Genomic DNA, 16285 nt, shown 5'->3' with positions numbered 1-16285 from the left:
GTAATTTTTTTGTGTACATTATATCCTGGGAAGTTTGATTTGACAGCGACGGGGGATGACGCTTCTGTCGGTTGCTCCGTCTATTACTTCCTTTTGATGGAGCATTTGTCTGGCGTTCAAGAGCATTACAGTTTTGGGTACTGAACTGGAAATAAAAAATTATCATTCCGCATCTCTGTCTGGACATCTGTGGGATAATCAATAAACTAGTATTAAGACAATTGCTTGTGTTGGTATGAGTTGTCGAGGTAAGTGACTCAAAGACAAGCTTGCAAGCCATCAGGCAAAGAAATCCCATGACTAGTATGACATTAAAGGAACCGATCATTAAACCTGCATGTGTAAGATCACAAAGATAGCCTGGATCAACAACAATATGATACTGACGGAATTCAAAGATGAAGACTTGGATGGTCACAACTCTTTGCGCTTGGCTGACCTGAATGCCGTTAAACTTCCTGGAAACGCGCATCGTATTGCTGGCCTGTAAATCTCAATTAGCATCCATCTGCAGGACGGCAAAAGAATGTCAACTTTACCTCGACCCTTCCGGCGGCCGCGAGTAGTTCGAGCCTTAGGCTGCGTGACTGCTGGTGCACTGCTTGCGGAGACAAGACTCTTCGGGCTGCTTCGTCGATCGGCTGTGGCGGCATGAGCAGGTACGCCAGTTTGCTCGTGTTGTTTCTCCATGGTTGGGCTTTGGATACGGCTGTAGGTCCACTTGTGAGTGTGCTTAGAGGCTTTGTTAGGGTTTTCCTCCACTTCCTTCTGCGATTGGCTGGCAGCTGGCTGAACATTCAGGGACTCCTTTCCCTTTTTTGTAGCATTACCAGGCTCAAAGTTGACTCCTTTGCGCTTCTTGTTTGGAGAAAGTATCAATTTGTCAGAGCTAATGAGCGACGGATCTTTGCTACTCGGGCCTGGCTGGGGTCCACTGTCAATGTCAAGATTCTCGGGCTGGTCTTGTGGGGGGTCTTGGGTAGTGCCTTTGTTTATTGGTGTTGGACACTGGTCGTCCGACATGAAGAGCATTGTAAAGTCGTACGATTCACCATATTGCGAGGCAGTTTGTTGTCCCAAGAGCTGGCTCTCGATAGTTGCGAAAGGCACTATATGGGTTGGCTGTGGTGCCTTGATGTCTTCCGGTTTGATTGGAAAGCATGGCTGCGCTTCAAGATCATGGATCCTTTGTTGAGCTTGTTCCAGTTGATCTCGAAGATCACTGTTTTCAGCACGAGAAGTAGCGTCGAGCTCCTGAAACTTTTCTATCTCCGTGCGCTGGATTTCCAGTTGAGCCTTGGACTCTACATCGAATTTCTCGAGATTTTCTATCTGCTGTTCTGTCTCCTGGAGCTGCTGGACTTAGTAAGGTCCACTTAAAGTGCAGAACAAACCACTTACCAAAGCCTTGTGCTCCCTTCCTTGCTCATCAAGGAGCCTTTTCGCGTCGATCTTGAAGTTGTTAGCAAATGATACCGCTCTATGCATCCAATACGAACCAGAGAGCTTTGAATCCCGCGAAGCTGATTGATGAGCTTTCCAGACACCTCTTCGATATCTTCCTTTTCCTTTTGAAATCCATTGATTTCCGCTTGATGCTCAGTCCTCATTTGCTCGATCAATTCCGCATTCTGTTTACCGAGCTCTAACCGAATTCTTTTTTCGGTCGCCGCGAACTCCTGTTGCAAGGTCCCTTTTTCGGCTTCTAGCTGTTTTCTTTGACGATCAGCTGTTTCCTGCTTTGCATTGACATCCACCAAGCACCTTTGTGTATCTTGAATCAATGTCTCTTTGTCATCGAGGCTTTTCTGCAGGGCAACAACCTTTGAGCTCAGGTCATGAAGCTGAATCTGCAACCGGGTATTTTCTGAAACCTTATTCGCCAGCTCCAGCTCAAGAACTGGGTTGTTCCTTGGAGCCTGGGTATCTACAAGATTTTTGGAGAAGGTTGCGAGCTCCTGGATAAGAGTGTCTTCTTTCGTAGTCAAGGCTCTGGCGGAAGTACCAAGCGCGTTCAAGGTCGGCTCAAGGGTCTTAAACTTCCCTTTCAGAGCGACATATGAGGTATCATTCTGGCAAAGAAGCTTGAACATTGGTGAGTCAGGACTAAGGTGACACTCAATCTCTTGGAATTTCTTTTGAAGAGTTTTAGCTACCCCATTGTTGATTTTGATACCCCCTTCGATATTCTCGGAAAACCGAGACGATAAGGAGTCAATCCTGATTTGCATAGTTAGTCTCTGGCTTTGAAATTCTGCAAGCCTGGGGCAATTACCGGGAAACCACATCATGAGCTTGAACTGTGAACTCTGCGACATTTTCCTGTTCTTCTGAAAATCTCTCGCTCATTGACAGTATAGAGGAGCGACAATCTTCATATGCGTCTTTGATCGCCAGAAGAACAGCTTCTCTGCTACTGGCGGAATCGCGTGTCACGGTCATCAACCCCGTTGCAAACTTTACCGTTAAACTTTCCTGGTCCTTTTTCATCAGATCCAGCTGCCTTTTGTGGGCCAAAGCGTAGTTTTGAATATACGATTCCAGAGTCACTGTCCGCCTCTTCTGTTCAGATAATTGTGAGTTTGCGCTCTCTTCTGCCACCCGCGAAGCAGACAAGGCATGCTCGAGAGAAGCGATGGTCTTTTCGCTTTCGGATATCTGGTTTTGCTGAGTGACAATCATCCCTTCAGCTTGCGAAATGCGGATCTTGGTCTGATCGATTGCCCTGGTAAGGTCATCCTTCTCCTTGGCCAGTGCCAGGACAGTCTCCCGGTGTCTATTTGCTTCGTCATGAAGGGCATCGTATCCATGTCCCAGCTCATTGACAACTTGTTTGAAGTTGCGGATCTTTGATTTCCATTCGCTCAAAAGACATCGACTCGCTTTTGATTCTTCGGTGCTCTTCTGCAGACGCAACTGAGAGACATGAAGCTGCTGTCGTAGCCCTTGATTTTCATCTTTCAAAGACGTGTTCTCTGTTTCCATCTGGCAATTCATTGCAGCTACAGCAGCTTCTTTCTCTTCCCGCTGTTTCATCTTTCTAATGAGCAACTCAAATAGATTGTCTTCGTTGAGCTGATGGGGTTCGACTTTGCTAAACGAGATTGACCTCTGTCTTCGGGTGGGCATCGTTTTTCGAGTCTGGCCTGGAACTTTTGTAATGAGGAAATCATTCTTTTGTAATTCCTTCTCGTGGAATGCAGGATCAAGTGGAGTCACCGCATCAGCTTTCTCGACCTGGTTATGTGACGACCCGGAGGAAGTCGAATCGGGAACGACCCTCTTTTTGAAAGATCAGTAGGCATACAGTAGTTCAGTCAATTGGACGTACTCCTTTTTCTGGATTTTTGTGGTTGGCAGCTGCGGCAACTTTGCTGGCGTTGTTAGTCACAGGGGTCTGTTGCTGGGTAGTCTCAGCTCTGGGCTTTGGTCGTGGACTTGTAACCTCAGTTCCCACAGGAGAGGATTTTTTTCGACAGAGGATGACAGGGAGGAAGCTATCCGCATTTCCTAAATCGGAGAAATCACTGTTTGGAATTTGGCCCTCGGTATGCTGAGGTCTAGGCTCGACATGGGATAGAATACGGCTACCAATGGCACAAATATATTAGTAAATGTTTCATGGAACATTCGAAGCATACACACGTTCTTTGAAGCTCATCTCTGTGATTCGGTTGACCCAGTGGCGGTTTCGGAAGCTCCAAGGGCAGAGAATGTCCTAGAGGTATAGAGTTGACCGTGGGCAGTCTGGGTGGTTTACTCAAGGTAAAGCTCTGTCGATGAATGGCTGGTTTGGCAAAGGAAAATGCTGTCGTATCGATTCCAGAGCCTTGAGGACGTTGCATAAACCAAGGAGATTGAATACCCGTTTGGGCGTGAGAGGGCAGATTTGGTTTATTCTGGGGGTGCAAGCCAGGGGATGAGACTTTTGGTGGAAGCAAGCTACTATCCCCCATCATGAGATAACAAGTTCAAACTAACAGAAGTTGATTAGAAAGACAAAGTGAGAGAAGAATGCGGATGCATAGGGAGGGAAGTTCAATGGAAAAAGAGAATGGAAGGTACACATCCCGTGACTGTGAATTGTTTCCCCATTATTTGAATTGCTTTATCTATATTTTATGGGTGTAGCTATATAGGTACCTGATCCGAAGGCATGAAATATTTCTGAACAAGTTATGAATATCAACTCTCCCTGTATTTATTTAAATGGTAGTGATCAGCGACATACATTAGTGCTGATGGGACGTGTCTGGCACAGATCGATTTTGTTTAGCTGAAGAATGATGACTATCTGCACAACTTTCAGCAGCAGCGACAATTTGCAGAGGTGTTGTGTTTTAAGCGCGAAGAATTCATTCCTCCTGGTTTTTCCCGTGGTTAGACATAACCACAAAGATTGATGGCGGGTCACTGATCATCACCAATCTCTTCCAGGATTTTCCGATTCTCAAAGATGAACCGACTTCTCCGCAAAAAACTCCACAAAAAAAGACCCTAAAATCATCTGTAATGCACACTTGTTGATCTAGGAACAGCATTAGGTAGCATTACCGATTTACAGTCCGAGAACCACATTCCACCACGGAACCGATGGCAATTTGTGTTTGATCGGCTCGACACTAAAGACCAGAAACTCTGGGCTCAAAACACTATCCTGCCTCAAATTACCAGTATTCAACTTGGAGACTTGCTATCGTCACTTCCTTTTCTGCTACGGTCACTCCCCTTTCTCCAATTGGGAAACCGACGAAATGTCAAAAGTTCCACCCGGTCATCGTATAAATGTTTTTCTGCTCCTTTTGTTGCAACCCATGACTACTTTATTAGATGTCATCTACTTAGTCTCCTCTTCAGTCTCCACTTAGTCTTCTACTTAGTCTCCTACTCGGTATCCTATCCAGTATTCTACCTTCTTTCATGTCGTATTAATCTAACAGTCAAAGGTCTCCCCAAATATATAAATAGCGACATAGAAAAGAAGGAGGGAAAAGAGCAGATAAGAACAATCAAGTGGAAGGAGAAGGGGAAAAAGCAAAAATCCGGTGGAAATTTCGAACGTATGCCCAAAAAGTCTGCGGTGTACCCAAGCAATAGAGGGGTATATAGAGAATGGTGGTAATACCCTCCCTTATCCTAAGCTCTATTTTCTATATGAGGTTGGGGTTGGGTAGGTGGACTCGAAATCTAAGGTTGGAAGGCGCCTGCGAAGGTGGTGTGGACTTGATGTATTGGAAAAATAAAAGTCATTTTACTGATTTTTTAGGGAAGTGACGGTACCAGAAAAGGGAGTGACGGTAGAAAGTCTCTAAGCTTGGAGCATTTCTTTCCACTTCCGTTGATGATATTGAGCCTCCAATGAGCCAGCTCCATTCTGTTCTCAACGTCCCTGAGGACATTCAATCCCCAGTTCGCACTCTACATCTATCATTTCGAGAGTTCCTACTTACAACAAACAGTGTATATTTCATGTGGATGGATGAAGAAGAACACATGCTATGATTGCAGCACATTGTCTTCAAGTCATGAACCGGAAGCTCAGATACAACATTTGCAACCTAGTTGGCCATGGAACTTATCGATCAGATATGGAAAGCGAGATGATTGAACAGTATCTCCCGGCAGAGCTCCATTATTTATGTCATCACCGGGTGTATCATTTAGAGCGGAGCGAAGCTTAAATCTCCGACATGCAGCTTCTCCCGTTCCTGAAGACATTCCTTCGCCGGCTAGATGGGCGCCATATCAGAAGCTTTTAAGATAAATAACTCTCTACGAGATATCAAGGTATGTATCTATAGATCTCACTAACATCAAGTAATCAATTTAATCTAGGAGGTCATGGGTCTGACTCCCCAATTTCTGTTTGGAGCAAATCGATTCATCTGCAAAATCAGCCACATGGCCGATACTGCTCCAACGCAAATTTATTGCTCGGGTCAGGTAAGTTCACCGTTGGAAAGCATTACCCGAAAGACCTTTGGTAACGAACGGTCTAAATGGATAAATTTGCTACTGCAAGTGGAAAAGTCATTGGAGCGCAGACTTGCAGACGCTAGAAGGCCACTTCCATATCGTCTGGTCAATGGTCTTCTCCGATTCCGGACCAAGGGAACTTTTGGCCTCGGGCGCAAAGGATGGGTCCATTAATTTAGCTCTGGGATCTGTAGACTGGCAGAGAGTTCAAGACCCTTGAGGGTCATCCAGGCACAGTTCTCTCCTTCATTCTGCAGCATCAAGTTGCGGGATACCCACACGGGTAAAGAGCTACGTACCTTTCAGGTCCATTCTATTTCAACTAAATATCTGGCATTCTTGATAGGATAATCCAGCAATGGGATGCACAAACTGGTAAAGACCTACTAATCATTAGGTCCAATTCAGGTTCAAAGTCCATGATTGTCTTCTCAATGTATTGGCCTCGGTCGCTTGTGGCTCTGTGGGAAGGTTTTAAGAATTAGCTACCATAAATCCACAAAAGTCCGGACTTTCAGTGCATTGATCGGTTTAGACAATGGAGAACAGTCCCAATTTAATCTATGCACTAACCCAAGGACTGGATGATTCTTATCTCCCGACCTACGAGGTCTGTATACACTTGAACATTCTTGTGCTTTGATCCGTACTGATAGGAGACCTGTGTTTTAAGTTCATATCCACATCCACATCTGTCACTCCACTCAGCTTAGCTTCGGAAGGTTGAAAAAAAGAACGGAGAATCATGCTGATCAATAGGGGCACCCGGAAAGACCAAGCGACCAATCGGTATTGGTGGCCTCAAAGTCAGACCGGAACTCCTGAATCAGCCAAAGTTCAAAGTCAAAAGTACAAATTTGAAACAGGCGGGCAATATTCTTGGTTGCAGCTGAAACGCCTATGGTATGCAGGATGACTAGACTTTGTCCGCCCTGGTCTGATGATCCACTACGCCAGTGCCAAGCAAAACAATCACCTTTCTTTGACTCAAAATATACATGTCCACGATCAATTTTGAATAACGCTCGATCCTAGTGGGGTTTCAAAAACTGAAATGGCGTGATAATACGATCAAATCCGCGCCCGGTGCGCATAGGGATGATCTACCTGTTCGCTAGTGGGTTCGGGACCTGCAAGGGCCGATGGACAGGTCACTTCATCCCTTTTGTATCTTCGAACATTCGAATGTTCTGCAGGCGTTCTACGGCCGTTCCAGTGCGACGGGAGAGTCGAGGCCTGCATCTTAAACAAGGGCGGTCAGTAACGTGGCTGCCACGAGAGATGAGACGTGTTATAAGGATGTCGCGTGGCGACAGGGTGACCAGTCCAATGCAATGCAGGTGCATGATCTGCGCTGTGGTTGGTTCGATTTGGGGGCGAAAACTTATGGACAATCCCTTGCCCGCAATTTGAGACCATTTTCGGCGAGCAAATTGACTTGTCTTGGGCCCCAATCTTCGCCAATGGGTACAGAGCACATTACTACGGCGTAGGGATGATTCAATATCTGACAGGTCAGACTGGAGCAGGAAATCCGCAGATGAGATGGGTTCTGCAGCACTTAACTGGTAATGAACCAGTCTCGTCTAAGACCTGATGCACCTAATACATTATTTCCTATCGAAATCTTCCATTATCGATTGTTTTCTTGGAGATAGGACAACCTTCGACTGCAGAGGTTTTTCTCGCCCTTTTTTTTCCGCCCCCGTGGGTCTAGGTTTGGCGATCACATGGCTAAGTTGGAGGTCCGTGTATTCCATTCCAAGATGATATATAGTAAACCAAACGTAGATATTAGGTACTTGACATCTTAACCTTGGAAAGCTGTTAGTTAATTATGATTAAAAAAGCCCTGAAGTAAATGATTCTTACAAAAATCATGAAAGCCGTGTAGTTCTTCCCCCTTTCTACTTTCCCCGACACGCGAGTCTGATTGGCTCCACTTTTACTGCCATAACCTTTTTGACCGCTCAAACCCTCATCCCCTTTCTTTCAATCTTGACATTCCACGTCTTGATCCAATTTGGTCAAATCTTCAAGCTGCAAGACATTTGTCTCGGTTCTTTGTCGCTTCCCCATTCGATTTCTTTGCGCCTTCGCGATACAGGCTCATCTTGGCTTGTGGCTCCTTTTGGCCCCCCGAAACCCCGACCTCACCCGCTTCCAATCGTGAATACCCTGTCTGACAGCGATACAATTCCTCACAGTGAATTGTTTCAACTTGATCGATCGTCTTAACTGCCTATCCGTCATCCCCGTCGCACTTTCCCTGTCGTTGCGGCTCCCGGTCTTCGCCCGCCGCATTCCATTGCAACACCCCGCTCCGCGATTCTGCCGCCTCTGAACAATTCCCATGGCCCTCCTGCTCTGAAATTCTTATTCACATATTCTCTTCAGTACTTGTTGGATTCTCCAACTTGCACGACGTGATTGATCAGATCCCCCAAGGTTCTTAAGACAAGTGATGTTGCTGGGCAGATCCTAGTCTTCCCCAACCTACGTCCCCGTTTACTTCCGCCAGAATGGGAAATACACAAGGAAAGCCCATTTCTTCTAACGAGGCTGGTACGTGATGATTCTGGAGGACTGAGAAGGCTTGTTGGGGGCCATTAAACCTCTCGTCAAAGCTAGGATGTATATGCTAATCCGTGTCACCCAGTCAACCTCAACCACTTTCGCCTCCTTCGGGTAGTTGGAAAGGGTGCCTTCGGCAAAGTTCGCATCGTTGAGAGGAAAGATACCGGCCTTACTTTCGCCCTAAAATACATTCGAAAAGAAGAGGGTATGCCAACCACTTTTTGGGCCCCCCACCTCAGAAGCTTTGCTAATCTGCTTGTAAGTCGTACGTTCGGAAAGCGTACGGAACATGATTCGTGAACGACGAATGCTCGAACACTTGAACCATCCCTTCCTGTGCAATTTGCGTTATAGTTTCCAGGACATCGAATACATGTGGGTCATAGCAAATCACTTATTCGAGCTTAGTATACTAACCGTCCGCCAGCTACCTCGTTGTCGATCTAATGAATGGTGGCGACCTTCGATTCCATATCTCCCGCAAATGCTTCACCGAAGAAGCAGTGCGCTTTTGGGCCGCAGAACTTGGCTGTGCTTTGAGATATATTCATTCTCAAGGCATCATTCATCGCGACGTTAAGCCGGATAATGTGCTATTGGATTCTGAAGGCCATGTTCACTTGGCAGATTTCGTACGTGACGTGACTTTCATTCGCATTTGTAGCGACTAACGGCAATCTAGAATGTGGCATCGGATTTCCGACCAGGAAAGCCTCTCACAAGCAAGTCGGGAACATTAGCTTACCTGGCCCCAGAAGTGTATGAAGGCGGCGGATATTACTTTGAAGTTGACTGGTGGTCTTTGGGTGTCACGTTTTACGAATGCATTTACAACAAGGTATGTTGTGTTTGCGCATTGCGATGGACTGAGCTGACCATCAATGCAGCGTCCATTCGAGGGCCGCAGCCAGGATACCCTGAGCGAAAACATCAAAAAGGCATCACCGAAATACTATGTCACCAACCCCGCAGTTTCAGTCCCCTGTCTGCGAGCTTTGATGGCCTTGATGGAGCGTGACCGCAGTCGCCGGATTGGTGCCATTAGCTTTGAGAGTTTCACCTCACATGAGTTCTTCGCCGACATCGACTTTGAAGCTCTCGAGCGAAAAGAGATTCCCCCGGTGTTCCGACCGTCTAGCGACAAGACGAACTTCGATGCAACATACGATCTGGAGGAACTCTTGTTGGAGGAGGCGCCCTTGGAAGCCCGGGCCCGTCGACAGAAGCCGCGTGCAGAACTACGTGACGATGCCACGGCCAAGGAAATCCGAGAGGATGAACTTCATCGCTTGATTGAGACCATGTTTGAACCATTCGACTACACCACCGTCGACTACCAAGGCAGTGCCGCCGAAGCCATTGCCGCAGTAATGTAAGCTATTCCATTGGACCCTGCACACTAGTCTTGCTAACATTCCTTTTAGAAACCCCGAAGAATGCCTGCCCAATGCAACCACCAAAATCAATACCTCTCACACCCGACAACCCTCCCAACATGACTCCGCCGTTCGCGTTTCATCTCTAAACGAGGGGGTTGCTCACCCACTACACACGATTGAGCCGACCACACCGGGTAGTGAGAATCTCGACCCGAACGACTCGGCCTCAATCGGCCAACCACCCTCCCCCTCGACTCGGGCATCGGCCTCTCCTCCGCCTCAACCTCCCTCTTTCCACCGCCCCTTACCGCCACCGTCTCGGCGGGCTGGTGCGACACGAAAGATGAGCAAAGGAGGAGGTGTACAAATGGTATTGGAAGAAGCTGGTAGCTGGAGCGAGCTCGCCAATCACAGCTCCACCCTCCCTGCAGAGGGTCTCGACGGTGACGCGGCGAAAGGAAAGGGCTCCAACAGCGGCATGCTCTCGTTCCTGAGTCGTAAGAAGGGTCGTGACCGCAGTCCGAAGCCCACAGAGCCAGGTGTTCTGGGCAAAGAAGGAGCTCGGCAAATCATCAGCTAAAGAGGCTCTAAATACTTCACGCGAGGGAATTGTTTTTCTGCATGTTTGGATGCCAGATATTGGTTATCCTCAAAGTCGTGCCGTTACACATTCCCTTCGCCTACTTGGGCATCACGCCCAAGTATCTATAGCCGAAGCTTTCAATTTGGCATCTCTTGGCGGAATGACCAGTCTTCCTTGCCGTTCTTCCGAGAAACCCCGATGAACCCCAATCAGCCGGCCTGAATGCCGCCAGCTTGATTCATTACGCTTACATGATCCTCCATGCGAGAATCAAGTTCGTTCGGACCTTTATGGATATTTCCATGCAATCTACTCTGCAATGGATTGCAGAAAGGATGAGTCGCCCGTGGCACCACCTCAGTTTTCTTCTTCTAGATTCCCCTGATTCAGCGATAATCTATTTTTTTTTCTTTGTTTCTTTTGTTTGAACTTGTACAGATGATGCATTCAATTAACCCAGGTAGGCTGTCTCCACAGGTATTTATAGCCCGCCATGTTTTCAATTTTGTTCATTGTTTTCATCGGCGTTTCTCATACCCTGTTTTCATTACGGACACGACTTCTCTTTGTTTTTTTATCACATTACACTAGAACGGACTGGAGCTTGCTGCGCTTTATGGAACAGCAGCGGATTATGTGTTCTTGTTTGTGCATCCGGCTTTTCCCGATTTGGGATGTAAATGAATTCATCAATTAATTGATCACATCCTGTCTTTGTATGATTAGGTGCCTTTTGAGTATATGTATATCCTTGGCTCCGTACTCTCTGTTCTATTTTAAGATGGTATGGATCATCCAGATGTCTCCTTCGAACGTTGGAACCTTGTACGTATCGATTTTTACCTGGTCGATGAGCTTCTTGCCTTGCTTGTTATTCAACTTGTCAGACACAATGTCCGCTGTCCGCGGACTACTGAGGAATATAGCCTTTTTTAAAGGGTCCACGCGTTGAAACTAGTGGAACATACAGGGATGCGATAAGAACTCCCAAGCTCTGTTTGAACAGATTTCCACTTGAAACGACCATCTTTGTACACTATCTGCCAAACCAACCGCCCTGTTCCCACATTCCAGGCTGATAGAGCGCGGCATCCCTCCTCTCGGCAGACAAAACCCCATTAAGAAGTAAATGCACACGTTGAAAGTCAATGGGTTTCATAATCCACCCATCGAACCCAGCATCCAAATAAATCTGACGATCTTTTTCGAACAAAGAAGCCGAAACTGCAAAAACTGGAGTCCTCCGATTGGTACTTTGTTGCTCGTATTCACGAATCATCTTGGTGGCACTAAGCCCGTCCACGATAGGCATCTATATAGAACAATCAGTATTGCTGACCAAAAATTGAAATCTATCGTTAGGTTTCATACCTGAAGATCCATAAGAATCACGTCAAAAGAAAACGGACTTTCGCGATGAACGGATGCACATTCCTTTCCATTCCCCGTCATGCAAATCGAATATCCGAATTTCCCAAGCCGCTTCTTGACAATTGAGCTATTGATAGGATCATCTTCGGCGATGAGGATATGAAGTGAATTTCTAGTCATGGACCCTGCCATGCCAATCTCATCCGGTCCGGTCGGTTGGGGAACAGAATCCATGACGGAGTGCTTCCGGTCTTGGCCAGAACGCGAAGGTACTTTCTGCAAAGACAACGTCAGCACCGTCCTAAATGAGTAAAAGAGGCTTGCTAATGCATGCTTACATCTTCGAGCTTCTCACCAGAAGAAAGAACAGTCAGATTTCGCGATTGCCCATTCTTCAATGAGATATCGGCATCTATGAGTGGGTTGTTCACTTTCCCGATGGCTGAGCCGCAATGACAGGGACCCCCGCCTTTCTCGTATTTTGGCTCGTTTTTGTTTTCTTCCCGCTCGGCACTCCTTGATTGATTTCGGTCGCACGGGGCTTCGTTTGATCTTCCAGTGTCACATCCTTGCCTTTTGGACTGGGTATCTGCGTTCGTGATAGATTGTGTGGCGGGTTGGGATGCGTGGCGATCTTCCGGTGGTAGGGAGAATTTTAGACGGATTTTGAAGCAGCTGCCTTTCCCTTCTTCGGATTTTAGGCTTAGTTGGCCGTTCATGTTGCGGACGATTCTTGCAACCAGTGCAAGACCTAGGCCGAGGACACTTTCTGTTTCTGAGGCTGATATGCCGGAGTTTTTCTCGTAGGTTTTGGGGCTTTGTGTGTACTCTTTGTTTGAGACCTGCTCCAATTCGCAGAACAATGTCTCGACTGCCTCTTGGGACATACCAGAGCCTGTATCGTGGATTGCCACTTCAATAGCAGTGTGTCCATCCTCACATGATTCGGTCAGAATGCAGGACTCAATGGTAACCGCGCCGGTTGAGGTGTTTTGAACGGCATTGCTGATAAGGTTGGTGATAACTTGTCGCACTCGACGCTGGTCTCCAAGAACTGTGGGCAATGCCGCATGTTGCACCACTTGAATATTAACATGCTTCTGCCTTGCTTCCTCCCAGAAGATATCAGTTGCCTCGCACAGAGTCTCAGACAGACTAAAGATCTCATCCTTGATTAGATTCTGTCCATTCTCTGCGTTGGTGAGGTCCAGTAAATCATTGATAATGTATACTAGAGACTTCGACGCCGAATGGGATCTGGATAGATTGTCTCGAGTCTCTTGGTTTATTTTTCCATCCAAGGCAATCTCCAGGTAGTTTATTATAGCGTTAAGAGGTGTGCGGAACTCATGAGCAGAGTTAGCGAGTAAGAGTCTCATGAGCTGATTATCCTGCATGGTAGCCTCCTTCTCCTGCCAGATATCGGTGAAGGTCCGGTACAATAAAGACAGTATCGATGCTTTTCCGAGCTCGCCTGCCGACCACTCACCCTGGCCTCTGCCGCTTTCCGTCTCCCCGCGGAAGAGTATGATAAAATGTTGCCCGTCAGCGGAGAGAGGGATGTAAATTAGGCTAGAGAGGTGACGGAATCCGGGGGAATATTCGAGATCTTCGAAGTCAGAAAGAATGTCTGTCGACCAGAGGATAGTATCTAGTTCCTTGGCTCTCAGGAATACCAGCAATGCCAAAGCTTCTTGGGTATCAGGAGGTCTTCCCAGGATCTTTGTCTCTCCAAGTATAAACGCAGCGGCATAATCAGCGCCAAAGATGTCGAGAAGATCACCGGAAGGTGTTTTGATGTCTTGCTTTGTGTCTGACCCGGGATGAACATGTTTTTGTTCGACTTGAAAAGGCAAAGTATATGACAGGCGTTCGATGTTACTGGAGAAAGTTTCACTCAATAACCAGCATGTTCTCTGGACAAGGGGATGAAGTCGTGTGGCGTTGTATGATTGGCAAGATATTAATCCCCACAGTTTTCCAAAAACGTAAATGCCAATCGATATGCAAGCCTGCACAGAATTATTTGGATGCGCTTCGGATGATTCCGGGGCCGCCAACAGATAACAACGAGATAGATCCAATCCAGCCTTGACTGTAGATACCCGGTAAGCCAAGGTTGCAGTGAATTTGCTTTTTCGATAGGCAAAAGTGACTCTATTGCGGAGATATTGCTTCTTCAAGTCCGCTGAGAAGGTTGACTCGGAAAACTCTATGCCATCTAATGAACTCATACCGGAAGATGGATCAACAGAATCTGCAACAACAATGCCGTTCCGGTTACTGTCGAAATGGTACATAGTATTACGATGAGAGCGTATCAAGTGTTTCACACTGACCATGGAGTGCTCAACAACTGTTTCAAGTGTTTGAGCACTTGATATCTGCTGTATAATGCGGGGAAGCGCGTTCAAGAGCCCCGACTCTAGACAATCGGCTCTTTCTGTATGATGGGGTTTAGACTGAAAAGCAGTGGGGCCTGCTCGGGGCGCAGTCGACATTTCATAATCTTCGTGTGATTCCTGAGAACCGACGCCATATCCCTGGGCTTGAATATCTCCAATGTCGAGCTCCAGCTCACAGATGATATAATTCCGGTATACCTTGCTAGTATGCATTGTGCACCAAAGATGTTTGGGGATGCCTCCATAACTTGCAATTTGAAGTGGAAAGACTTCAGGGCCCCATGTTGCCACGTCATAATGATCACTCGAGACATAGTTGATGTGTGAGAAGAACCTGCTTTGTTGTGACTCGGGTAATACCAGGCGAACGGATTCCAGCTCGAAGAGATCATCTGGCGAAAAGCCTAAAATGTCCTTCGAGTTCGAGCTAGCAGCTTGAACAACCATTTTATTGCCCAACTCTGACAGAACAAGCAGTGCGCCAAACGGTTGAACTGCTACATTTCTTTCGTCCTCTGAATATCCCAGTCCTGTCTTTAACTCATTCCTGGTCAACACTTGTCCGCCTTGACGAATGATATCCTGCAGCTGGGCGGAAGGACTTGAGGCTTCGAGGGATTTATCTGACAAGCGAATCGACTCATCGATGGAAGAAAATTCTCCGTTCTCTGCTGATAAACGCGGTAATGATGAAGAAATGTTGGAAAGGCTCAGTTGGTGATGCATTCGTGCTAGGGAATCCGGTCTTCTCGGTGCTGGCTCTCCATCACTGGAATCCCCGGGCGTTTTGCGAATTTCCTCTGATTCATCATTGGGGGATTCTGTCACTCGAAATGTATCTCCGAATGGAAATTGGGGGAATGGACTCTCTAGCTTCTCCAGTGATGGTGTTAAGAGGGCCGGAGAAAGAGTGGGATCAAAGGAAACGACGGATCGAACTGGAAACACTCGCTCGGGACTATCACTTCCGAGATCTGGTAGCTTCATTTTCGGAGATGTGAGTTCGGTGACTGTCGATATCTCGGTCTTTTCGTCGGACAGAATGCACATGGTTTTCGGTATTGAGAGAGTCCGAGATAGAACTCTTCTTCCATCTGACACCTGTTTTTGGTCATCGTTTCCATCGTAGGTGACCTTCCATTCATTCTCATTGGCAGGTAAAGCGGGCGGATTCATTTTCTTTCGGGGAGATCAACACATTTTGATGTGGGGTAACAACAGCGTGGTCTATATCATGAGGAAGTGGCAGTCTCTGATGATAAATGGAAAATACGATGTGATATACAGAAGATCCCACTAGCAAGAACTAATCGCCATGAGAGAATAAAAGCAAAAATCCTTCGGGAAAGAGAGGCAGAGAGGTTGGACAAGGCAGAATAAATGGTAGTAGTTACAAGGATTTACCCGAAGTTTGACCCAAGTTAGATCGGTGATCTAGCCTCTGCGTACCAAACAATTCCTGAACGCTTCTAATCTTTTCTCCCAGTATATGAGCCTATCAGAAGATTCTATCATCTATAACTAAGGTTTCCACACACTATCTCTTTTTGGTTCCCTTGTCTGGTTCGCCAGGGACTCCCACCGGGCAATAGTCTCGCGATGCATGAACCAGAGCTGATGAACCGTGGATTCTATCGAATAACGGTGTATTGAAAGGTGTTCCGAGCTTGCAGAGTCCGCAGGGTCCGAATATCCCAGATGAGGCAAGAAGTCCGAGCGCCTGAGCTCGCAGATTCGTAATAAGTTTGTTTGAATATATTAGATATCACCATTTCTCTTCATTGAATACCCTAAAACAGACATGGTATATAATTGACTTATAGTTCTACTTGGATAATGCGGCTTTCTACCTGTACTCGGAATTGTCAGGCCGGCTCTGATGTTGAATTCCCCGAGTAAGCCGAGTTTTACCATTCTCGGACTGTCCAAGGGCAATAGCTATAATATGGAAATAGCTCTCTTTGGCTGATAGAAAAAATAGACTGGACAGGCTC

At 46.7% G+C, this 16285-nt stretch overlaps 3 protein-coding genes across 3 annotated transcripts; 1 reads left to right on the top strand and 2 right to left on the bottom strand.

Moving 5' to 3' along the window:
• Positions 1 to 449: 449 nt before the first annotated feature.
• On the bottom strand, positions 450 to 3956 carry N7520_006640 (uncharacterized protein; the record flags this gene model as incomplete). Its single annotated transcript, XM_057140574.1, has 7 exons — positions 450 to 484; positions 540 to 1356; positions 1402 to 1452; positions 1500 to 2220; positions 2276 to 3282; positions 3332 to 3587; positions 3646 to 3956. The coding sequence occupies 7 exons, from the start codon at positions 3954 to 3956 to the stop codon at positions 450 to 452; spliced, it is 3198 nt and encodes a 1065-aa protein (XP_056994580.1).
• A 4542-nt stretch (positions 3957 to 8498) lies between these two features.
• Positions 8499 to 10512, top strand: N7520_006639 (Serine/threonine-protein kinase 32B; the record flags this gene model as incomplete). The annotated part of the gene is made up of 7 exons (XM_057140573.1): positions 8499 to 8541; positions 8636 to 8758; positions 8817 to 8928; positions 8981 to 9185; positions 9236 to 9391; positions 9441 to 9925; positions 9978 to 10512. 7 exons carry the CDS (start codon positions 8499 to 8501, stop codon positions 10510 to 10512), a joined length of 1659 nt encoding a protein of 552 aa, XP_056994579.1.
• A 1039-nt stretch (positions 10513 to 11551) lies between these two features.
• On the bottom strand, positions 11552 to 15467 carry N7520_006638 (uncharacterized protein; the record flags this gene model as incomplete). The annotated part of the gene is made up of 3 exons (XM_057140572.1): positions 11552 to 11827; positions 11887 to 12162; positions 12225 to 15467. The coding sequence occupies 3 exons, from the start codon at positions 15465 to 15467 to the stop codon at positions 11552 to 11554; spliced, it is 3795 nt and encodes a 1264-aa protein (XP_056994578.1).
• Positions 15468 to 16285: the final 818 nt, after the last annotated feature.

This window comes from Penicillium odoratum, assembly GCF_028828045.1.
Source record: "Penicillium odoratum strain IBT 22623 chromosome Unknown utg000005l_segment0_segment0, whole genome shotgun sequence".
NCBI classification, from domain to species: Eukaryota; Fungi; Ascomycota; class Eurotiomycetes; order Eurotiales; family Aspergillaceae; genus Penicillium; species Penicillium odoratum.
The sequence above is the reverse complement of the archived record's forward strand: the minus strand, read 5'-3'. Positions and strand labels throughout refer to the sequence as shown.